The sequence below is a fragment of the Toxorhynchites rutilus genome, chromosome 3 (assembly GCF_029784135.1).
Source record: "Toxorhynchites rutilus septentrionalis strain SRP chromosome 3, ASM2978413v1, whole genome shotgun sequence".
Classification (NCBI taxonomy): Eukaryota; Metazoa; Arthropoda; class Insecta; order Diptera; family Culicidae; genus Toxorhynchites; species Toxorhynchites rutilus.
Window position 1 is genome coordinate 242,163,200 of NC_073746.1, and position 26,743 is coordinate 242,189,942.

At 39.1% G+C, this 26,743-nt stretch overlaps 1 protein-coding gene across 1 annotated transcript in view; it reads right to left on the minus strand.

Annotated features, from left to right (window-relative positions):
- Positions 1-26,743, minus strand: part of LOC129775445 (transmembrane protein 26) — a 38,771-nt gene that overhangs the window by 6,575 nt on the left and 5,453 nt on the right. Inside the window, exons 2-5 of the mRNA XM_055780195.1 lie at positions 18,342-19,006; positions 17,975-18,110; positions 17,437-17,508; positions 16,969-17,259 (exon numbers count right to left, since the gene is read on the minus strand). Of these exons, the coding sequence (XP_055636170.1) occupies positions 16,969-17,259; positions 17,437-17,508; positions 17,975-18,110; positions 18,342-19,006 (1,164 nt within the window). The remainder of the gene's footprint in view (positions 1-16,968; positions 17,260-17,436; positions 17,509-17,974; positions 18,111-18,341; positions 19,007-26,743) is intronic.

The following is a 26,743-nucleotide window of genomic DNA, read 5'->3' on the forward strand; positions in this document are numbered from 1 at the left end:
CATGTGGTCTGGTCCTGTAGAAACTTTCATTCTGCCAGAGCTCACCTATCGGATTCACTCAGGGCACTAGGAAGGCAATCTGACTTACCGGTTAGAGACATCTTAGCTAGTCGCGACCTCAACCTTATCCTTTCTCTTTACTAATTTATCAAAAGAAATGATATCTCTGTTTGATTCCTTCCCTCCACATCAAACCAAACTACCACACTCGTCCATCCTAGTCCTAAATCCTAATCCTGTCCAATTAATCTAGATGTTAGTGTTAGATTTAGCTATTATTAAATTGTTAGTCTTAATTATATAGAAAATAAGTTATATTTTAAGGTGAAATTTGACTCTGTAAACGTTAGATAATAAGTAATTGAGTCTGATTAATAAACGTTTTGGAAAAAAGTACAACCTTATTCCAGATTACACGCAACTGTAAACACTTGGTAAAATTTATTATGAATACACCAGGTGTATGGCACGATTATCGCTATCTCACTCTACCTAACGTCACCGCGTATCTCACTATCCCTCTGCTGTAAAAGTTCATCATCGACTTCACAATATGTCAGATGGTGGTAAATTGGTAATTCGCGATGACAGAAAAATAGTGTCGACGTCTGGTGGCGACTTCAAATTAGGGCCATAATTTGGGTCCCAAACTCGTTAGTGTAATCTCCATCAGATTAGAAGACACGAAGTCTGTTTTTGAATTCCAAAATTTGAATGAAAATTTTCACATCATGTTATTTAATTACTTGAGACACATATTTGTGACTTTCATTCAACCATATGGCTATACAATTCTAACATTGTTAGTGATTTTCTTTTTCATTATAATATAAAGTTGTCTTCATAAACAATTTTCGTATGAGACTAGAACACTAATTTGATATAGAAAAGCTAATTTTCATTCATAATTTTAATTTTGAAAACGTTCATTCCGACTGAAAATCAGCTATTCTTTGACGCTCTCCTAAACTAGTAAACGAAGCTCAATGGCGTCGCGGATCGCTGTTTGGAGGAAAACAAATACTTTTGACGTTTGAGATTTTGGCACCAAAACATGGCGGGTGCCATACGGCTGGAATACACCGAGTTCATCCATTCATGTTATTCAAGTTTACACTTCACGCTCTCGTTTGTGTAAACAAAGCGATTCCTCGTGCTCATCGTAATCGCCGATCATATTCCTTATTCGGCACAACTCGTCCACTACTCGAGGACAAACAAAACAAAATACAACTGACGTTTCTCTTAGTAACGATATTGGAAATGAACATAGGGTCATTCAGGTTTCCACTCCACTTTCTACACGGAGTTCATTTTTACACTTCACGAATGGTGGAAACGGGAATAGGTGCAAAATAATAAAGTGAGATGTAAGCATATTGGGAACGCAATGTGAGTGGATATGAGAGTAAGGCCCATTATCTCGCGATTATACTCGTGGCGCGAATTTTCCCCCATAGGTATTGACACAATGATTGACCACGAAATAAAAAAAAAACATACATCGATGACCATTCGATCCATCAGGAATAGTCTTCAGCTTTCATTGACCTGTCGCTGCCTAAAAGTATTGTCTATTCTAGAGAATAGAGTTTACTAAACCATAATTGTATTATCTAATCCACGATATATTAGATCAAAGGCAGCGGATACTAATTCACAGCATAGATAAAACACATTTTCACGTTCACAAACGACTTGGCTTTATTGGATTTCATATCACATCACATCACGAAAAAAACCACTGTAGAAAATTACCCAATGGGTATTTTCTCATGAAATTTTGGGTAGAAGTAGTTTAGAGGGTATTGTTAACACTGTATTTTTATCGCTGTCAGATTTTTTGAAAATTGGAAAAAAGGCGTCACCCGAAAGGCAACGTCGTGAATTGATTTTGCGCAAGCACTTGGAAAATACTCAACTCACTCATCGGGACATCGGAAAACAACTCGGAATCGTACAGTCAACGGTGAGTCGTGTGATTAAACGTTACTACGAAACTCTGAGCTTCGAACAGAAGGATGAATGCGGTCAAAATGGATTCGTTCAGAATGCCAAGACCGGGAGGGAATGCATACGTACAAAGTGCAGAAGGCTCCAAATCGTGACGTACGGCAAAATACGGTGGTAAAGTTACGGGACCGGAAACTGTACACCCAGATGCTGACGAAGCCAGATTTCTGGAGGAGATGGAATAGCTGAAGCTAAATGTTGCATCAAAGACCGCCAATCCTCCCAAAATCTCTCAGCTGCGATCGATAGATATTGTTGGGCGAACCTCTAACGGAGGATCGACTCCAATAATTTCATGGTCAAAACGAAGAAGCAGTTGATATTTGTTTGCGCATCGAGGGCGGATCGTTCGAATCGTTATGAATCAATCGCTGTAGCATTTGACGATAATCGAAAATCGAAAATCAATTCATTTGAGTAATTATCTTTCAGTATTCGATTAATCGAGCGAATATTTGTGTTTTGTAATAATAATGACCAGGCGTTGATAATGAATAAAGATTATGATGTCATGAAATATAATTTTCAAAACAAATATCGAAGTGTAGAACAAATTTTTGAATGGAGTCGTATTGCAGCAAAAAATGAAACGCGCAAGAATTCGTCGACGTCAAATTGGTGTACTTCTGTTAAGAATGCATTTAAAAAAAATCCGAAATGCTGCATTTGGTAGTTTAGTGTATATCTTCTTCTTCTTCTTCAATGGCACTAACGTTCCTAGAGGAACTTCGCCGTCTCAACGTAGTATTACTTGCGTCATTTTTATTAGTACTTAGTTGAGATTTCTATGCCAAATAACACGCCTTGAATGCATTCTGAGTGGCAAGCTCTAGAATACGCGTGATCACAGTGCAAGTCGGAGGAAATTTCTTTGACGAAAAATTCCCCCGACCAAGTTTAGTGTATATACAATAGCGATAAAATGGCAGCGAGAATGGTCATGTCAGATTTCAAAAACCGACCATGTACATTTTGTTCAATGGCCCAAAAAAAAAGATCTGTGCAAAGTTTCAGCTCAATCGGACATGATTTAGTGGTGCCTCAAAGCGCTCAAAGTTTTGATTTTTTGATCCTCGAAAATCTCCCAAGGGGGAGTAAAGGAAGTTTGGAAAATCGATTTTTTTGACGTGGGACTACGTCTAACCGGAATATATGGGGGGTAAAATGAAAAATGAAAAACAGAACATGCAGGAAAAAATGAAAGATTTTGAATGCTTATAACTCGAACATTTCTCACTGGATCGGAAAGATGTTTGCATAAATTGATAGGGAATATTTCTACGCATCTATCGCATTTAATAAAATATTTTTTTTAATTAGATAAATAATTTAATAACTGTTAAATGTTAAGCGTTATCTAAACGCCCTAACTGCCTCGTTTTGATTGGCCCGATTTACGGTTTCCCCAACACAGACTTCAAAATCAATGTACCTGTGGGAATCCGCTTTGCAAATATACATGCAAGTAGGGGATATTTTTGTTCCCACCGAGCTGTGTTTCCCTAACACGGACTTCAAAATCAATTTACTTTGGGGGAATCCGCTATGCAAATACATGCAAGTAGGGGATATTTTTCTTCACACCAAAATGTGTTTCCCTAACACGGACTTCAAAATCCGTTTTGCCAACACATATAAGTCGGGGGTATTTTTGTTCCCACAAAAATGTGTTTCAAAACAAATATGCCTGGGGGAATCCACATTGCAGATATATGCAAGCTGCGAGTACTTTTGTACTTCCTTGTCGTTGTGCAGACCGGAATATGTCTCCCTAAAACGTTCTTCTAAACTGAGAAACCTGGGAAGATCGTACTTTCAGATACTAGAGGTGAATGAACTTTCGCGGTTCGAGAAATGTAAAATACAATGATTCTTTGACAATTCTTTCGTTCACATGTTTTGATAGTTCTATGCATCATATCAAGTGTAAAAGGAAGTTAATCAAATTTACTTGTAACGAAGAACATAATCTATTACAATGCATGGATTGATCTTACATGGCAACTGTTCAAACTTTTTACCTACAAAGTAAAAATGTTTACTCAATTGAATTCGAAAATTGTTTCATCGATCGATAATTTAATGAATACAATACAAATGCTTACAAAAAGTACGGTAGTCCCACGTCAACCTTGCGGTTATATAATATATATAACCCACCCATTTTTCGATGCCAAATAACTTAAAAATGCATGAAACGTCGAGATCTGGTGTCATCTCAAAGAAATTTGGACGAAAATCGTCCTTTTGGGACTTAGCCTGAGAGACCATGAAGGTTTGGAAAAAAAATAATTATCGAATTTAAAGAACCGACCATACACATTTTGTTTATTGACCCGAAAAATTACGTGTGCAAAATTTCAGCTCAATCGGACATAATTTAGGGGTGCCCCAAAGCTCTCAAAGTTTTGATTTTTTGATCCTCGAAAATCTTCCCAGGGGGGTGAGTAAAGGATATTTAGAAAAAGGTTTTTTTTTTCGATGCCAAATGACTTGAAAATGCATAAAACGTCGAAATCTGATGTCATTTCGAAAAAAAAAATTTGGCCGAAAATCTAGTTTTTGGGACTTAGCCTGAGTGGCCAAAAAATCAAAATTTTGAGTGCTTTGAGGCACCTCTAAATCATGTCCGATTGAGCTGAAATTTTGCACAGGTAATTTTTTGGGCCAATCCTAACCTCCGCCCTATCGAACGGGCCTTGGTCAAATCTCAAAAAATAATAATAAATACATGAAAAACGAGCAGCAGTTTAAATCTAACTGCCGTTCGGCGGTGAAGAAGGTCGATGAGACTACTGTGCAAAATTTAATGGAAGGGGTTAAGCGGAAGGCACGGCACGGATCGGATTTGCAAACCAAAAGAATAGACTAACATTTTTTCCTTCAAATATATGAATTGAACTACCAAAAGAAAAATAAGATACTTTTTGTATTATGAATTTTGACTGAAAGAATCGATTTTTTTGTAGACCCACTTTTGCGCGTTCCAGTTTTCATGTTGATAGATGTAACAATTCATTATTTTTGCGGACGATTGAAAACAAGAGCGGTTTTTCTGTTCAAAATTACCTGAATGTAGCATAAAAATTATTATTCCTGAGCAGGGTTGCCAACAATAATTTGAAAAAATCAGGAAGAATGAAAATAAAAATCAGGATAGCTCATATTGGGTTGTTCGAAAAGTTAATGACGGTTTTTGGGAAAACATAATGACGGTTTTTGGGTTGTCATTAGTTCGACAACTCGCAAACAGATCGGACAAGTTATTAATCGATCCAACAAAGGTGTTTTTTTCACATCGAATAATAGTGTGCTTTTTCATCGGTTGCGCTTGCGAGTGTAGCGAAATTTAAAGTGGTGCGCGCTGAGGATCCAAATCAGACACATTCATCACACACGCCACACAGCCGCGGCAAGTAGAAATTTATTTTTCTTTTGTTTCCCTATCATTCCTTCTACCTTCTGTGCACGATTTACACCATTGTTCAACTTTGTGTTAACCAAATTGGCAAACTTTGGCATTAGGGGTGATCATTATTTCTTATATACCGTTGAACTTTTATTGGAACTTTTTTTCATTTTAGCATTTTATTTGACATAAAATAAATCATAACCTTATAAAAAAATATTTTTTTTTACTCATTTATTTATTTTGAATCATTATATTCTGTTCATATCGAACAGTTGACCGATTTTTTTTTATATGGCTGAGGGCGGGAAGGATCCCCCATCAACGCCATTGAATATTTCCGATACCGATCCTCCTCCTGAAGAGCAGGAAGATGAAGCTGAAGTTGAGGAAGAAACTTCTGTATATGAAGTTGGATGTTCCGAAGATGAGGACATTGACGAAAAACAGGATTTTCGTCCAAAAGAATACCATGAAGGCTCCAAAGGCCCATTCATTGTATACTTTAGACGAAAATCTAAACCTCTCAATGTCATTCGTATCTCGCAGGAACTTACTCAGAAGTTTTCTGCAGTTACCGAGATTACACGGATGGGGCCAGACAAACTACGAGTTGTCGTCTCAAGCAGGACCCAAGCGAACGAAATCACGCGCTGCGACCTCTTTGCGATTGAGTACCGCGTATACGTGCCCTGTTGCAACGTCGAAATAGACGGCGTAATAACCGAAAAGGGTTTGACTCGAAAAGAGATTATCGATGGTGTCGGTCGCTTCAAGAACTCTTCACTAAAAACTGTGAAGATTCTTGCATGCGATCGACTGAAATCTGTGTCACAAAATGACAAAAATGACAAAAGGGTTCTCAATCGGACAAACTCTTTTCGTGTGACTTTTGAGGGTTCCGCCCTTCCAAACTACGTTGCAATAGGTGCACTTCGTTTACCTGTTCGGTTGTTTGTACCCCGGGTAACAGTGTTTGCCAAATGATCCACTCATTGAAAAAATCGCTTTCGTTCGTTCAAATATGATCTTTCAGGAAACATTTCCCCCAGCGGTATTCCATTATTGTTATGTGCTGCAAATCACGACACAAAAGAGAACGAGACAACTCTGCATCGGCTCGCACTTCATTGCACACCAGCATGCAAGCAAAGCTATCATATACGCTTTCAGTGCAGAAAGCTTATTTTCTTCTTTGCCTCTAAAGGCGGCATTCCATCTATTCAACATGATACATGCTACAAGTCAATGGTAAACAACAATGGATATGATACTTGCGCAATTTTTTATTTTGTTTCTACCTCAGCCACTGCACAGTAGTATGCGAACGCTCACTGCTCCAACATATTTGTTCTGATGTTATTGTTTTTACGATCAAACATTCTGTTGTTCCATTATTGTGGTGATTTCTGATAATCGTGAACAAATGACGTAGTTACTCCCATATTGTCGTACATGTCGTGCTACACACGTCGCACCGATCCGCAGGCCAATGATAAGGCCAACGTTGTTCGACAAGACCAATTATGTCGTAAACAGAGATATTTCAATAAGCAAGAACCATTGACTTGTAGCATGTAGCATGTTGAATAGATGGAATTCCGCCTTAACATATGCATACCGACCTCTCCATGCATCATGAAACAGCAGAATCATACGGACAACGCAAAGCGAAAGATTCATATTCAGCTAATGTAGCAGATCCTGATTTTTAAGTCTCAGAGAGTGCAAACTATATGATTATTTAGCTCGATAGAGGCTAAGGGAAGGGTTGTCAGATTATATTTTCCATTTTTAACGCCGCTATCCCTTGAAATGTGTATATTCATATAGACCGCATAGTTTTACTAGCAACACCGCTCCAGTGAGAAGCAAAAACTCTCGCGTTTTATCTCTTTTCCCATTCGCTGCTCTCCGCAAATGGTGACGTAATGATGACGTAATTTTTCTTGTATCATTTATTGCTTTACACTTGTCTGTGCAGTGGGTTTCGCTATAGTAAAATGAGACGATATATGCGGTTCAAACTTGTATGCAGGCTTCGAAAATAGTGTGCCATGTTTGATACAACTCGAATATGCAAACAACAGTCTTCGTTCCTCTCTTAGTTTAATCACTAAATGTTACAAAAGTGATTGCTGACATTCATACAAGTATCTGAATGATCCTCTCATATTTGGTTATATGTTCGTGAGAGTTTACTTGCATGACACATTGTGTATCATTTGATTTTGATCGAAATCCAAACACTGCCAGGTAATGAAATGCAACAAATGTATGCAACTCGGTCACACGGCCGCCTTTTGTTGCAATAAAAAACGTTGCGCAGATTGTGGAGACAGCCATGATGAGAATCCTTGCGCGAAAGAGCACAAGTGTCTTCATTGCGGCGGGACTCCTCATGATCTTATCCAATGCCCGGTGTACAAACAACGAGGAGAGAAAATCAAGCGTTCCTTAAAAGAACGTTCCAAGCGGACTTATGCAGAAATGCTTAAGAGTTCCGTACCAACGAATCAGTACAATCCCTACTCCATTCTGCAGAACGACGAGCCTGTTGCTGACGCTCCCAATGCAGGAAGTTCCGGTACATCGCAGGGTGCCGTCAGGAAAAGAAAAATTACTTCTTTTCCATCACTCCCCAGAAAGACGACCGAAACTTCCCAAGTTGGAATGAAAACTCGAATTGAACGTGCTGAGAATAGGCCGAAGCAAGTACCTCCTGGTTTAAGCGGTTCTTCTACGCACCAGGGGTCCTCAGCACTTCCCGGAGCAGCACCCACCCCGTCTGTTTCATTTTCGCGGTCGAGGCAACAGCCACAATCTGGTTTGCTTGCGCTTTCTGACCTGGTGGACAACATTTTAAATGCTTTAAATATAAATGACCCTCTTAAAAGCATAATATTATGTTTGCTTCCGATTGTGAGAACATTTTTGAAAGAAAAATGTGGTTTTTTAGCAGCGTTCATTTCCCTCGATGCCTGATTCAGTGCAAGAGGTCAAGGATTTGACCACTGTAATACAGTGGAATTGCAGAAGCATCATCCCTAAACTAGATCAATTGAAATTTTTAATTCATAGTTCTAACTGTGATGTATTTTCCCTCTGTGAAACATGGCTTTCTTCAGCCGACGAACTGAATTTCCACGATTTTAACATTATTCGCCTCGATCGAAATGACTCGTTTGGTGGCGTACTATTGGGGATCAAAAAATGCCACTCCTTCTATAGAGTCGCTCTCCCATCGATGACAGGCATTGAAGTTGTCGCTTGCCAGACACAAATCAATGGCAAAGACCTCTGCATTGCCTCGATATTTATTCCTCCAAGAACTATGGTTGGCCGCCATCAGTTTTTTGATATCATCGAGGCACTGCCGGAGCCGCGGCTAATCTTAGGTGACCTCAACTCCCATGGAACAGCATGGGGTTCACTCTACGATGACAACCGTGCCACTTTGATTTATGATCTGTGTGACAACTTCAAATTGACAGTTTTGAATACTGGGGAAGCAACCAGAATAGCCAACCCTCCTGCACGGGCAAGCATGCTAGACATATCTCTCTGCTCTTCTTCATTATCCCTGGATTGCACATGGAAGGTAATCCAAGATCCCCACGGTAGTGATCACCTACCAATAATTTTATCGATCGCCAATGAATCAAAATCTAGTGAGTCAGTCGATATTGCGTATGACCTCACGAAGAATATTGACTGGAGAAAATTTGCAGAATTAATATCTGAAGCAATCATTTCGATGCATGAACTTCCTCCACTCGAAGAGTATAATTTTATATCGAGTTTGATTTACGAAAGCGCACTTCAAGCTGAAAAGAAACGTGTTCCTGCTACCACTTTACGACGTCGTCCTCCATCACTTTGGTGGGACAAGGAGTGTTCAAAGGTCTACCTTGAAAAATCATCCGCTTTCAAAAAATTCCGGGAAACTGGACTAGTGGAATGGTTTCGAAAGTACCAAGCTCTAGAAGCCAAACTAAAAGGTCTGATTAAAGCAAAAAAGCGTGGATATTGGCGAAAGTTCGTCAATGGTTTGTCAAGGGAGACCGCTATGAGCACTCTTTGGAATACGGCTAGGAGAATGCGTGGCTGGAACCATACAAATGAAAGTGAAGAATACTCTGACCGTTGGATTTTCAAATTTGCAAGAAAGGTTTGTCCCGATTCCGTTCCTGCACAAAACGTCGTACGCGACATTCCGCTCCAATGCGATTATGAGAATTTTTCGATGGTAGAATTCTCAATTGCCCTCCTCTCATGTAACAATTCAGCTCCTGGGTCGGACAAGATTAAATTCAACTTGTTGAAGAATCTTCCCGACTTGGCGAAACAGCGTTTGCTGAACTTGTTCAACAAGTTTCTGGAGCTGAATATTGTCCCGCATGACTGGAGACAAGTGAGAGTGATAGCCATACGAAAACCCAACAAGCCGGCTTGCGATCACAACTCGTATAGGCCGATTGCAATGTTATCCTGTATTCGCAAATTGTTAGAGAAAATGATTCTACTTCGTTTGGACAAGTGGGTTGAAGCGAACAATTTGCTGTCAAATACGCAGTTTGGCTTCCGCCGAGGTAAAGGGACGAACGATTGTCTCGCGCTGCTATCTTCTGAAATCCAAATCGCATTTGCTCGTAAAGAACAAATGGCTTCCGTTTTTCTCGATATCAAAGGGGCATTTGATTCAGTTTCCATGGAAATTCTCTCAGAGAAACTTCATAATCGTGGACTTTCGCCAATTCTCAATAATTTCCTGTACAATTTACTCTCAGAAAAGCACATGTTTTTCAATCATGGCAGCTTGAAATCTTCTCGATACAATTTTATGGGCCTACCACAAGGCTCCTGCCTAAGCCCCCTCTTGTATAGTTTTTACATCAATGATATGGATGATTGTCTAACTAGAAACTGCACGCTGAGACAACTTGCAGACGATGGAGTTATTTCCATCACGGGTACTAATCCCGCCATTCTGCAAACACCCTTGCAAGATACCCTGAACAACCTGTTCACGTGGGCTCTAAAGCTGGGTATCGAATTCTCTACGGAGAAAACCGAAATGGTCGTTTTTTCTAGGAAGCACGAACCCGCCCAATTCCAGCTTCACCTATCCGGTAAAGCGATCAGGCACTCGATGTTTTTCAAATACCTTGGAGTATATTTTGACTCTAAATGTACCTGGGGAATACACATTGCGTATTTGAAACAGAAATGCCAGCAAAGAATCAATTTTCTCCAAACAATAACCGGAACATGGTGGGGTGCCCATCCAGGAGACCTCATTCAGTTGTACAAAACAACGATATTATCAGTGTTGGAATATGGCAGTTTTTGCTTCCGATCAGCTGCCAGGATTCATATTCTCAAGCTGGAGAAAATACAATATCGTTGCTTGCGTATAGCAATGGGGTGTTTGCATTCGACACATACGATGAGTCTCGAAGTCTTGGCAGGAGTACCCCCGCTTACTCTTCGATTCACAGAATTATCCTACAGATTTCTCATCCGTTGCAAGATCATGAATCCATTGGTGATTTATAACTTCGAAAATCTACTCCAACTGATTCCTCAGTCAAGTTTTATGTCTTTATACCATGAGTACCTTACCCACGACGTGCACCCTTCGCCAGGCATCTCCAACCAAGTTTGCTTCCCATACTTTTGCAATTCTTCTGTCATTTTTGATCTGTCCATGCGACAAAAAATCCATGGAATCCCAGATCATCTGCGCTCCGATTCTATTCCGTCGGTATTTTCGGCAGAATATGGGAAAGTTAGATCTGATAAAATGTTCTTTACTGACGGTTCATTCATAAACGGGTCCACTGGCTTCGGCATCTTCAATGAAAATTCCAGTGCCTCTTTCAAACTCAAAGATCCTTGTTCCGTGTATGTCGCTGAACTGGGTGCGATATACTACGCACTAGGGATCATTGAAACACTGCCCATCGACCATTATTTTATTTTTTCAGACAGTCTCAGCTCAATAGAGGCAATTCGTTCAATGAAAGTTGATAAACGCTCATCTTATTTCCTAACAAAAATAAGACATCTGTTGAGTGTTTTGGTCGAAAAATTATTCAAGATTACCTTAGCATGGGTTCCCTCTCATTGCTCGATTCCGGGGAATGAGAAAGCGGACTCGCTAGCTAAGGTGGGCGCTTCAGAAGGCACACTTTTTGAAAGGCAAATTGCTTATAACGAATTTTTTCACATTCCTCGTCAGGACACACTCGTTAGTTGGCAGCGCATGTGGAGTGAAGATGAGTTCGGTCGTTGGTTACACACGATTATCCCTAAGGTTGGTTTATGTGCTTGGTTTAAGGGATTGAATGTAGGTCGTGATTTCATTCGCGTGATATCTCGGCTCATGTCCAATCACTACAACCTAAACACGCATCTCTATCGCATTGGGCTCGCAGCAAACAATCTTTGTGATTGTGGCGATGGCTACCACGACATCGAGCATATTGTCTGGTCGTGTATCCGATTCCATGCTGCTCGCTCTCAGCTCTCTAGAGCACTGAGAGCAAAAGGCAGACAATCGGATATCCCCGTCCGGGATATCTTAGGTAGCCGTGATCCTGATCTTCTGCTTCATCTATACCTGTTCCTCAGAAACGCCGATGTCAACGTTTAGTGATGTTTCCTTCGTTGTGTCCCTGTTTCATATCCCTCCTATCCGATCTATAAACTTTTACTTAGTCGCGGCAATACTCTTTACAGATACACGGGCCAAAGGTTGTGCAGTCCACTGATGATTCAACAAGAGCCAAAGGTTGTACCGCTCATGACAACTCTACACGAGCTGATGATTGCGCCGGCTAGTGACCATTCTATAATGGATTCCTCGAGTCGAGAAGACGCACCACGCTAGATATGGGGTACAGACTAGGGGGCGTTGCTGATTAATGGTCAGCTGCATCCCAAAAGGAAGTATCCCGTGTCGGGCACATGTACAGAGCATTGGAGACAGCAACATCACAATTACGAAAACACTTGTAATACTAACCTCGAGCCAACCGCGAGTAATCGGTTACATATTACTAACATAGTTATAAGGCAAACATTGTCGAAATATTGAACTCCCGGCCCCGTCAGGTTGACGCCATATGAGCCCTAATAAAAATATATATTTTGGATAAAAAAAAAATTTCAATCAAAGAAAGCATTATAATTTAATTTTATATCAATAATTTTATTTCACACTCTTTCGTTATCCTTCATACAGCTTTAATATTCTATCCTCCCAGAACATGTTTGCTTCTTCGTCGAAAAATTGCTGCAAGCTATACTGCCGTTCTACGCATAGTTGTCCCATGTTCCGAAATCAGCAACTGAGAAAAACGCATTCAAAGTTTTCTAGCATATTTGTCTACCAGAAGCTTTAAGCATATCGGTTTAGCAATAGACGGGGTTCTTAATAAGCAGAGAACTATTGTTTAATGAAATGTGAAAAGATCCCCTCATTTGAATCAATCAATCTTAGTTACAGACTTAAAAATTCATGACAGTTATGCCTAGAATATCAACATGGGACAATTAGACTTGATTTTTTTTTTAAATACTGGGAACAAACAATAAGTTTTTTTGTGTTTTTCCGAAAGATTTTGCATAAAAACATCGTTTTATGAAGAAGGGATCTGCAATATAGTACGTAAGTGTGTAAAACGGCACTATACATGTGAGAAATAGGTTGCTTGGTAGTAGCTCATAATACAGAATCCATTCTAAATCCCACCAGAAACAGAGTATATCTTCCTTCGGGCGAAAACCGGATATGTAAAAGAATTAATAAGCATGGTATAAATCCTCGCATAAACGGAAATGCTGGGGTTTCGCCTGACTTTTTGATCGTTCACATTTTCCCCTATAGCATCACTACAGTCAATTGCAGAGAAACCAATATTCAAATTTTCACTGAATTCATCATCCATGCTTTGGAATAAAACTTTACTTAACAAATGAGGAAAACATATCAGCAGTGGAAGACTTGTTGAATTTTTCCAAATTTTAATGATATTTAGTACGGTTATAGATATATTTACCATAGTCACTAAAGTTTATTCTACTTTGAATCAGACGAACACATTACATATAAAATCTAAAATCTGTGGATTCAAAAATTTTCTTTTGAGTAATTTTATACTCTGATACGTATTCCTTCATTAATAACTCTGGGGATACATCTACATACACATTATCCTCAATAAAGCAATGTTGTTCCTCAAACTTAATCTCGTTGTAATTTCATAAATTCGTCAGACAATCTGGTTTCATGAAATTTTCTAGCACTGTTTTGGGACGCCACGAAACAATTGAGGGTAGAGATAAAAAAGTTAAGTACAAAGTCATAAATTCGTCAGACAATCTGGTTTCATGAAATTTTCTAGCACTGTTTTGGGACGCCACGAAACAATTGAGGGTAGAGATAAAAAAGTTAAGTACAAAGTTTAACTTAATGTGAGATATATACAAGTGCGAACCGGAGAACTATCATGACAAAAAACTTTGGCATGAAAACCAGTATGTTTATTACAAATAATGTAAAGAGCACAAAAATCAGGAAAAATCAGGAACATTTTAGAAAAATCAGGATAAATTGAATGTTCGTCAGGATATCAGGGAGCGTGCTAAAAAGTCTGGGAAATCCTGAAAAATCAAGAAGGTTGGCATCTCTGTTCCCGAGAGTCGTGTAAAGAGTGGTCAACATTTCAAGCGGCGTATCAAGTTCACCGTAACGATTGCTATTTGTGGAACAACATTGTCCTATTCGGAAACTGAATCAGGTCCTATCCAAACTACACATATTCATTCAGACTCTGCAAGAATGTTATTTTTTTTACTCGTTCTTCGGCAGAACATAAAAAAATTGTATAAAGCCTGTCCACGTCAAATTTCGGACACCAAGATGATGCCAGTAAAACAAAAATTCACGTAATACAACATTTTTCAGTAAAATAGACTTACCGTTCTGAATCCTATTTCGGACACTTTGTTCTAATATCTTGAAATGCTTAATGCACTGATGGTATGACTATAAAATTAATATCACAATTGCTTCTTTAGAGTAATTGCTTGGTTTCATTATCACTTCATTACGGAATTACATTTGAATTATTACATAGCAGGAAAAAAACCATCCAAAATCCACTCATTATCGTTTGTGTTTGACGCTTGCTTAGCGTGAGCACGTAGAATTTAACACTTCATCAATAATTAAATTTCTCTCGTGTTTCATCAGTGCTCATCATCGTTATCAGGTTACTGTGATTGTTTGGTAAGTGTTTCGCAGTTGACTATAAAATATAGTCAAGTGTAATGTAACTTTCGTTCAAAAAATTACAAAATAAAATGTCCGAAATTTGATTTTTTTTATGTTTTCAATCAAATAGGTTGAAAGCTTAAAAGCATATTGAACTAATTTATTAAAAATATCAACCAAATAATATCTGTGCATAAAGTTGAGATCTATTTTCTGCATCATATGCCTTAAGCCTCCAAAATATGATTCAGAACGGTATATCTAAAACAAGGAAAGTTTACTTCGATGTTAATTACGTTGTCTGTAATATTCACGAACTTTCTTGCCATTTTCTGCCATTAGGTTCCTTACAGTACCTTCAGATATTCTGGCGGCGGCGCTTTTCCATTTCCTCTTGAAATCATTAATGTCTTTCGCTTTCTTCTTAGTTTCGAATAGTTTTCGCTTAATCAGAGCCCAGTACTTTTCCACTGGGCGAAGTTCTGGACAGTTCAGTGGATTTGCTGTTTTTGGCACATATTTGACCTCATGTGCATTATACCATTCCAGGATGGATTTTGCATAGTGAAAAGAGGCCAAATCTGGCTAAAACAACCCTGGAGAGTCGTGGCTTCTTATGAATGGTAGCAACCGCTCCTGGAGACATTCCTTCTCGTAGACATCTTTGTTGATAGTGCCGGTACAGACGAAAGATTTGGATTTTCGGGCACAACCGCATATGACCTGCCAAACCAAGTACTTTTTGGGGAATTTAGACTGCTTCTTGGTCCGGAAACACTCGGCTACGACATTCCTTCGTATTACAGTATAAATTTCATAAACTACACTGAAAGAAAAGTGTCCGAAATTTAACGTGAACAGGCTTCAGTCTTACTTTCAAATTAAGGGGGTATTCCAGTTTATAAATTCCCAAACATTGTTTTCTTTTCTTCATATTTCTTTAATTTAGACATTCAAGAACATGCCGTTAGAAATATTTTTCGAAATTCCCACTATTTACCGAGTTCTTCCCATTTTAGTGACGCAGTAACTAATCTGGTAAAACAGGTGCGGGTAAGACGGACAGTAAGTGTAATATGTACAGATGGATGATTTATATACAGGTCGGTCTCGATTATATACAGACTTAATTATATATGATTCGATCATATACAATTTTTAGACTCAATTGTATACAGTTTGAAAAAAAAACTTTTTTACGTTTCAAATATGGCTTATTTCGAAAAAAAAATATTTCAACGTTAAGACGAAAGTTAATTCACTATTATAAATACAGTGGAGTAAAAATCGTTATTTTTGAAGATTTTGATTGAAGACTCATCAGGAATTGTTTATAATGATATTGTAGCGAAATGAAAAAATAGAAGTTGGGTGTCACAGAGCAAATTGTAGAGCGATAAGGGAGCTTTAATTTGGTTGATAGAAACAATCATGTTTATAATGGATAATTAGAACAAATCCACTAATTTGAATGTTTCATAACTATTTCCAATTTCACACTAACGCTCCTTCCCTTCTGCTGGTGTTGGTAAGGATTTATTTCAAGTTCAAATCACCAAAACTTGCGCAATGAAAATGGTTCGCTACTCAGAAGCACCATTCTGTGCGATTTTTATGTATTTCGCTCTCACACTAGAACGAGTTGATGTCTACTATGAAAAAAGCGACCTCTTTTGGACCGTTTTTGGTACTCATAAGTAATTTGAAGCTTATGTATCATTGCACCGTTCACCGTTCCGCGGTCGGATTGGTGTATTTTGACGAATTTTGTCCTTTTTCGGAATATTACTAAAAACGGGATGAATCACCTCCGGATAAACTCACAATATTTCATAAAATTTTTTACGCCTCCAGTCAGACAGGATAACAAAGGTCTCACACCATCCGGTTATCGGCACGATGTCCATCTCCCTTCTTTTTCTTTTCCCGTTCTTATGTAGTATTCAGAACACCAAAACCTTTAAGCCTAATGCTAAGAAAAATGTTGCGTCTGAATATTTTTCATGGTTTTTTGTCGGTCCCTAAAATGAGTTACGATTGTAACTGGGCCGCACTTTGGGATAGATGATGTATTTTGCGTTCACTCAGATACATTTTCAACAAAATTTGCAGCTGTTGAGAAAATTCCATAAGGCACCATGAATTAAATTACTCAATTAAAGAATTATAAATAACACTAGAAAACATGATCATCAACACGAGTCCTTGAAAAGTAAGTCACTATAAAACAATAACGTCGATACCATCACACTGCCAACCTCACCTGCCACCAACTCTGCCGGCCGCATTATCCTTACAACGTTTGCGCTTCCGGTCGCTTCTAACCTGCTCCATCTCATCTACGTCGAATTCATTATCCTTGGTAGCCATTAACTTCCTCGATTTGCCACCCTTCTTGCCGCTCCGTTTCGTACCAATCTGAAGTGCATCTTCATCTTCCGCTTGACATCTTCTGGCGGCGGAGGATGCCTTCAGTCCCCCGTGCGTCCTTTTCTTCTGCTGCTCGATCGTCGTCTGGCTGCTGGCTGTCGAGTATCCGGTGTCTTTCCGCGCTCTGGAGGATGAACTTGATGGACGGGGAATTCGCCGCAACATCACCAACGACAGTTTTGTTTTTTTTTATACGGAAAAGGCAAATGGGATAGCTTACTGTTACTCTGTGCTTAATTACGCATAATTGATTCTACCACAACTGCGGGCTGCGAATGCGAAGAAATGGGAACTACTTTACCTTGCCAATTTGCGATGATGCTTAAGCATCCGCATCTCGTGAATCTCGTCATCGCTGAAGTCAGCCACCTTCCTGTTGGGGGGAAATAAATACAACACTAGCAGTAAAGCGCCGTCTGAAGTACGTAATTAAGACCGTTAGTGCTTAGGATACGGTAAATGAACTGGAAAATAATGAACGCCCGACGAGAATTGTGCTTCCATGAAATGGTAAATATAAACTGGCTCTAATTTAAAACAGACATAAACCCGTCCCATCTTTAGAGTTCATTCTGACATCAGATCAAGGAGTTTGTCAGGTTTAAATTAAATACCATGCTATGCCTAAATTATAGGCTTCGAATTATTCTGTGCTTTCCAATTTGCTTAGTGCTAATGAAATGTGTTCGATGTGTATTGTATTCATCACGTCCTAACTAGCTGTCCACATATTCGAGATGGTAATAATGCCGAATGGATATTCAATATATCAATTCAAGGTTGATTAGGCCCATACCACACCATACCAGATGCCAGCCATTCTCGTAAGCTCAAATTACCTTCGATTGGTTCTCTTCTGCTGCTGCTTCGAATGGCGATTTCCACCCCGCCTCTGGTGTCTGGCTGTCTTCCGATTTTCCGAGTGAACCACATACAACCGATACAGCTGGAGCAAAATAACCAATGTGTTTTTACCTGCGGGGAACCAGATAAGTGCGAGAAGAGAGTCCATCAAATTGGCTCGATAAATAAATGTTATTCCTAACGTAATATGAACCCTGCTTCGGAACGTTTGAATATTGTTATGTCAACCAAAAAAAGGTGGTGAAAATATATTGTCCCCTTTTTCACCAAAATGGAGAAAGTGACGAAGGAAAATCAATACATCTCCATAACAATCGGTCACCTTTCCCCGGCGATACTCACACGTGAAAAAGATATTCATATAAGTGATGATTTTGTAGTGAATGATAATCAGCAACCGAAAGGTGAGAAAGGGTGCGTCCTGAAGTAAAATATTCAGGGCGATTCCCCACACGTCGATGTTACAAAAGGTCATATTACAGCAATGGTTTTCCTCCTCTCGCTGAACGGCGCTACCGCCACCTCGTGGCTTTCGGGCACGTGTTGCCGAAAGCACAATCGTGAACTGTAGTAAACTCCACGACCAAATACTTAGGGTCAGCTGCACCAGCACCGGTTCGTTGGCAATCTTATTATCTTTGAAGGAATCGAAAAATTCAATTATATCCGCAGCGGTCCCAATGTACACCAGCAGCAGCTGACTCAGCTGATCTCGCGTTAGGTCCCCTTTCGGCAGCATCCAGCGGCCAATAATCAGAACCAACATGAGGAACTGCTCTATCAGCGTAACCCACGTGTCGGCATTCAGTTGAATCTCCGGAAGTTGAATTTTCACACCCAGCATCTTGTTGAGGTCCTTCAAATCTTTACCAACCGTTGCCGCAAAGTTGATTGTCTCATTCAACACCTGGTCCTGGAAGAGCGTGCGTTTTTCTAGCTTGTCCAGCTCCAGCAACCATATTGCGGGAACGATACTTGACAAGTAGATGAATACGGAGGGGCAGAACCTGGAAGCAGTCCAAAAGAGTTTCGTTTATTAGATTTGGGAAGGGCCGTTAAGAAGATTGTTAATTGATGGTCTTGGAATTGAACCTAAGATCGTTCGTTTAGTAAGCAGACTCGGACACTCTCATTTATTAGATTAGAATAGTAGCGAAACTTTACATTTATTGTTACCTATCAAACGACAAACGATAGTCTCGAAATCTTTTGAAAATGAAACTAAAAAAGGAGATTCATCTAATAAGCGCCTGCTGGACAAAAGGCCCACTTGAATTTTTAAAAACCACCCACAAATTGCAGAAGATAAGTACATTCCTGAAATCTACACCTAGGCGGCGCTGCGGCGAAAGTGATGATGGTTTTCAATTCTGCCATGTGAGTTTACAGAAGGTTTGTAGTTCTTTCCATAAATTACAATGTTATAGTCATAAAAGATTATTTTATTGCGATGAGTTTGAAACAAATTTAATTCTGCGCAATTTTATATACAGGGTTTTCCAACTTTAAATTCCGAAAGTAAATTGAAATAAAACACACTTAGAATTCGAATTTCGATGAAACTTTTATTTCAAATTAAAGTTTGGTTTATGCCATTATGTGGGAAATACAACACTATTCAAATGTCCACCTAGGGCTTCCTCGCACACCTTGATCCGGAACAGGTAATTTTCGATGACTTTTCGGCACATATGGGGCGGTATCTCGGTCATAACTTCACGAATGTTGTCTTTCAAATGTTCAAGAGTTTGCAGAGAGTTGGCATAGACACGGTCTTTCGCATAACCCCACAAAAAAAAGTCTAGCGGGTTCAAATCGCATGATCTGGACGGCCAATTGGCATCACCAAAACGCGAAATTATGCTTCCCTCAAATTTCGTTCGCAATATGGCCATGTTCGGTCGTGTTGTGTGGCACGTGGCGCCGTCCTGCTGAAACCACATGTCATCCGTATCCATATCTTCAATTTGTGGCAAAAAAATCGGTTAACATGCGGCCATAGCGCTCACCATTCACAGTTACCGTCTCGCCGTCCTCATTTGCAAAGAAATATGGCCCGATGACTCCACCAGACCATAATGCGCACCAAACAGTGACTTTTGGCGGATGCAATGGCCTCTCAACAATCACGTGTGGATTTTCTGAGTCCCATATACGGAAATTTTGGGTGTTCACATAGCCACCGAGTTCGAAATGTGCCTCATCGCTGAAGAAAATTTGATGCGAAAATTCAGCATTTTGCTGCTGTTGTTCGTTCACCCAATCGACATATGCCCGACGCATTCCATGGTCACCACGCTCTAATTTTTGTACCAGTTGGACTTTATATGGATGTAGGTGCAAGTCCAAATTCAAAATTCGCCACAATGATGTGTTTGACAAGCCCAATTGCTGAGCACGCCGTGGAATCGAAACATTCGGGTCATCCTCCACACTGGCAGCAACAGCAGCAATATTTTCGGCCGAACGCACATTACGATGATGCACAGGTTTCACAATATCCGCTACGGATCCAGTTTGTTCGAATTTACGCACTACATTAGCGATTGTGTGCTCTGTAGGCCGTCCATGACGGCCAAAATCCGTCCGTAATGCTCGAAAAACATTTGCCGGTTTTTCATCATTTTTATAGTATAATTTAACAAAATTAACACGTTGTGCGATGCTAAAACGATCCATATTGTAAAATGGCAGACATTCAACTAACGATATGACGCTTTGGTTGACAGCTATGTCAAACGGTTGTCAACGCAGGGCTGTATACTTTCGGAAGCCCGAAATGGAAAACCCTGTATAACATGTTATTTTCGTACCTATAAAAACTATATAAATGTTGACAATGATTGAATAAAAAAAAAGAAATTCGAGAACTACCTTGGAAAGTTCGGAAGTAAAATATACGTGATTCGTTTTTGAGTTTTAGCTTACATTATAATCATTTTCTTAGTTCAAAAACAAAATCCAGATGTCTCACCAATCGTTTAGGTTTTGCGTTAGATTGGCAATAGTTAATGATAGCATCCTACTAGGCAAGTTTGACCGTTGTAACATAATCCAATGTATTTTTTTTTACACTACTTGGTTTTGTATGGTTTAGTGGTTTCGTAGGAGCAGTTCAGGATGGATGATTGATGATTCATTCTTTCCCTCACGATTTCACTTTTCTCAATCACTTCCATCTACCTTTGGCAGCATATAACAATAACAATGCTTGCGTTTGATCAAAAACACAGAAGCACTCGCCGTCAGACGGCATGGGAATCAACGCCACGCTTCCCCACCTTGCATTGTGAACAAAATGTGAACTAAATTGCACCACTGTGTACGATTCTGTCAAATATATATGTACCGGGAATTTGTAATTTTAAATCTTTCCGCTGAACATTTTTCAATAATTCTTTTTAAACTGTTAGTACTGTTACGGGTCTTAATATCAATTTTGGGCGCGTTCTGTCATTTTGTTCGTTTACAGCGTCATTAAGAACAAATTAACTTTTGTTTGTTCTACGATTTTTGATATGGTTGATACTATTGGTCAAAGATATTGTGTGAAATTTTGTGCTGCAAACAAAATTTCTTGTGTCGAAGCGTTGAAAATGTTGCAGTGTATAAATGGTATAAGGCATTCAAAGACGGCAGAGAAGAGAAGAACGATTTGTCACGTCAAAGGACGACTCCTCAACTGATGAAAACACCGATAAAATAAAAGGGATGGTGTTCGGAAATCGTCATATAAGAAGTTTGAGAGAAGTAGCCCGTGAATTAACTATCTCTCACGAGACCGTTCGTCACATTTTGGTTGATGTTTGGGCATGAGAAAAGTCGCAGCACGACTAGTGCCAAAGGAGCTCAATTTTCTTCAAAAATTTAATCGCCATCAAGTGGCTGAAGACATACTTGAACGGTCAAATTATGATCCCAGGTTCATACAACGCATAATTACTCCAGATATGGCCCCATGTGACTTTTTCCTATTTCTCAAACTCAAATTATCGCTTCGTGGGACCCGTTTTGACAGTATTGAAGGCAGTTCTTGAATACAGCTATAAAAAGTGTTTCGATGACTGGATTTTTCGGTGGATTGCTTCAGAAGGGGCCTATTTCGAAGGCGATACTATTCATTTAGATGATAAATGAAGCATTTTTTTTAAATACACAATTGACCACTATATATAAGGTGCTTAGAATGAAAGGGATGTAAGAGATTTGATCGATTTCCCTTCATCAACTTTTTCTTTAGTTGATAAGTCAACTGCAAAAATGTTCCAATTTAAGTATGCTATAGAATCCGATAGATGAGGTTCTGACCTATCTATTGTCAAATACAGCTGAGAATGAGTTTTCAGCTAAATTATAACCAAAAAGGAGAATCGATGATGTCACTTACACCCCTTTCATTTTGATTCACAACACCCTCGACTATTCGACGTGATGGACTAGGGAATCGTAATCGTAATCAAACAAATCTTTCCGATTTCCGGTTCTGATGTGGCATGTTCACTCTTACTGGAAGACGTAATCCTACGTAAAAAAATTGCAAATCCAAAAAAAATTAAAAATTATACACATTTCATATCCCTCAACTCTTTATGGATATTGGGGTTTCAATAGGTTTGCTTATTCTTTAGATCTGCGAAACATTGTACGGAATGAGAAATCAATGGAGTATGATAGTTTCCTGATGAAAAAAATATAGGGGGTTGTATCCAAGACACGCCGCTTAGGACGTAGGACTACACATTTGTTTTATTCAATTTGCTTGTTTATCATTTCGGATATTATTCATAAATGCAAAGAAATTTAATAAATCACTCTTAATTAGAAAGTTTCGGTGAGTCTGAAAAGGGTAAGTGATTAACCCTTGACTTTGTAGAAGCAGTTCTGGAAGCAGTGATTCTTTCTTGCCTTTACGAGAACAATACACGAACTGACACACTCTCGGCACATGCAATTAAATGCTTGTTCCACCAGCACCCACTGTTATTCTTCAATCCTTAACCACTATATCTTGGGCAACCCATGAAACAAAAGAGGCAATATTTGCAAGAATCAAGTGTCATGCTTCATGTTGTTTAGTATTGCACCAGTGGTATCGTACCTACAGGCATCTTCCGTGAATCGTCATTCAACCAGCACTAAACAAGCGTCCCACAGAGAACGCACACGGTAACATACAAAGGCATCGATAAAAATGACACATCGCTAGAATGCCGGTTATGAGAAAACGTTTCTCGAATTTTCGGTTTCGGTACAGGATATGAACAAATTTAAAGTTTAGCGCAACGAAAACAAGCAACATACACAAAGCCAAACACTGGTGACTTGAAGCGACTTAATATAAACGCACCTCTAATTATTTTGCAGTCTTCTCAAAATAAACTCTTTTCTTTTCGTTGGCCTCGAAGAGACGATGCAGACGATGGTGAGGTGCAATAGCAGTTGTGTTGCGTAATAGTCATCCTAGGTGTAGGCAGTTTTGCGACCTGAACGCGAAACTAAATCCAGCAGAAAAATCATATCCCTTATGAGGCGGCGATGATGGCCGAGCTTGATTTTGCCTGCGGCTGAAAACATTATAATTACGCCTGCTTTGACATGGCTCAGCTCGATGTGTTGATTGTAATAGCAGATGTATAACGAGTAAAATATTCACTCACGTCCACAGCTCGAGGGGAAACGAAGATGATACAATGAAAAGAATGAGAAAAGAACAATTCATTGTCGCAATGATGTTGCCTTGTTGACTAACAAACGGGAAATGGAAATTTTCCACAGAGAAGATGCAATATTTATACGCTAGTGATGACGTACTTACTGTGCAAGGGTGAAGTTTACGTCGCAAATATTCTCTTTTTGTTGTCCCCTCCTGTTACCGCCGTGATAAAATTAGTTCAATCACCCCACATAGCGGGACCGAAAATCAAAACATAAGTTCAACCACCCCGCATATCAGGACCAAAACATGAAAACATAAACAGATGTAAACATAAATTGGAGAAAACCATGTGTCTTTCCTCTCCTTCGCCTTTTTTATAAGAATAGAATTTTATGACCTTGACGGGAAGCGCAAGCAAGCTATATCACTTAACTAGGGCATTTAAAGCATAAGCATAATGCACTTGTTTATGTTGAGACCCGCGCTACACGCATAGCTTAGCACTACGAGCGAAGGATAGACATATAAGCAGATGGAAAAGTCCCCCGCATGTGAAGCGGGAAACCGATGCATTTTCGGTAATCTAAATACAATAGAGAGATCTTTCTCCCCCTTTCTAGTTTTAAACTAAATTAAGAATTTTCTGTATATAAAAGATCAAATTTTAGAATCAAGTTCAGCTCTTTTTCAGCCATTCTTTGTGTGGACACCGACTGGACAACATCGTTGCTGGACGAGCTGGACGGCGAGGGATCGAGTGCCTTTCTCAAGGCAAGAGGGCGGAGGTGGTAGCGCTGGAGTAGAGTAATAGAGTAGAGTAGAGTTTTCAAAGGGCCTTTCTCAAGGCTAGAGACGAATGAACTGCAAAAGTTTAAAGTCTCTATAATTCAAGACCTTCCTTCCTTCAAGTTCAGTTCAATATCAACTGCTGTTTGGTAAACTCCGAAACTCCTCTGGTTATACAGAAGTTCGTCTTTGATCCCATTTCAAGGTGCATAGTCCTTCAAAATTACAAGGAAACTAGTGAAAAGTCGGATCAGGTCAAGAGAATCTACTGAGGAGGCGATCTGGCGTAGTGGTAACATCCATACCTTTCACGCAGAGATCACGAGTTCAATTCTCACTCCCGACATTCTTCCAAAAATGGAAGTAAAAGTGACGAACCAGCCGAAATGTGTTGAAAGTCACTATAATAGAGAAAAAAAAAGAATCTACTGTAACTAACCAGTGCGCGAAACTCTTTTCTCCCTTCCAGTAACATAGGCCTTCTTGACCAATTTTAGGTCATGCCATGAAAAAACGAACAGCAACTTTGATAATTTTATCATGGCTTTGGAAAGCTCCTATATGGTAAGGTTTTGGCATTAAATGATAGCTCAGTTTATTAGCTATCACTAATCAACGATTTCATTCAATTTTGTATAGCTTTATTGGACAATAAATTCGGTTTAAAGCAACGGTGTGCGGAAAGTATAGGTTATGTACATAACCAGACATAAAAACTTAATAAAATTTAAAAATATGTATCTTTTCTACAATATTACTTTGATAAAAGAACACACATTGTGGTGTAGGAAAAAAAACCATCGGATTGAACCTCCTACAGAACCAAAAATTTTGGTTTTGGCCAACGGAAGAACGGGAAGAAATATTATTGAAGATTGTGGTTTCTGTAACGCCAATAAGGCGTCGTGCACAAATTACGTAACGCTAAAAATGAGGTATTTCGACCACCTCCCTCCACAACCTATTTATCAAAAATTAATACAAGACGAACCCCCCTCTCCCTCATGTTACGTAACGCTAATCTGTAGACAAAGTCAAAATCGTTTGAAAATTTTTTAGTTTTTTAAGTAATGAGAATATCAACGTAAAAAAACCAGATATCTGCCCAGGTCGGAATCAAATGTTTAGACGAAAGTTCTTTATATGCGAGTAGTGACTTCGGAAGAACTTTTGACAAGTTTATAGAACTTCGAACAAACAGAGATGGAAAATTAATGCTCACATCTGTTGGTGCTTTCAAACCATCTGGCGTTTAGCTGAAAAGACCATGAACTGGTAGAAATTGATGTTGATTTACACAAAAATAACAACTCCTTCGTTCAATGCGGCAGTTCCTGCCGTTACAGTTCACTACCTGCAAAAGGTCTTGGGATGTCTTTACGTGACGAGCAAACAACTCGAATTGATATTGTACTAATTCCGCTTCGTCGATTTGGGAGTTTGCGGACTTAATAGGGGAAAGCCGGAAAGACGGACACCCCTGTATTATTTATTAATAAATTTTTTTTTTTTTTAACTGTATTATAGTGACTTTCAACTCATTTGGCTGGTTCGTCACTTTTACTTCCATTTTTGGAAGAATGTCGGGAGTGAGAATTGAACTCGTGACCTTTAGCGTGAGAGGCATGGATGTTACCACTACGCCAGATCGCCTCCACTATTAATAAATTATATTTCGATTTTAAATTTCAATAATATACAAACTTGCAATACAGTGTTTCAATATCTGTGACATTAACTGTGTACACTTAGCTGGCTTTCTGTTAAATTTATTAATAAAAACAAAAAAAAATCTACAAAGAGCAGCTCGATGTAAATTTTTGTCTGCACAAGATAAGGTTCTCATTGTTATCGAGTAATTTTTTGGGATATTTTTCGTTACATGAGTGTTTTACCATCACTTCTCTTCCAATTTATCGAATCAGCGGTGAAGTTTTGTCATTTCTACTCCAGAAATATTTATGAAAACAAAATACTAATCAGGCCGGGTAAGACGGACACCCCACCGACTAAAGACGAACATTTCGTTTTTGAAACAAATTGATTATCTCCTCCTTCGTTGTTTAACAGATGCCCACAAACTACGCTTGCAAATGCAACTAGATATCATGGACGAATAAGCAGAGCGGTTTTTAAAACCTAAACCGAGTTTGCATTCCGAATGCCGGAAGCTATTTTGGACATGGAAAAATTATACAAATTGTAAGCCTTTTAGGTGATATTAGTCTAGCCTTTTTGTTCGATCATTTTTAAGGCCTATTTGAAGACCACTAAAACTTAACAAGTCCATAAACTTGAATTT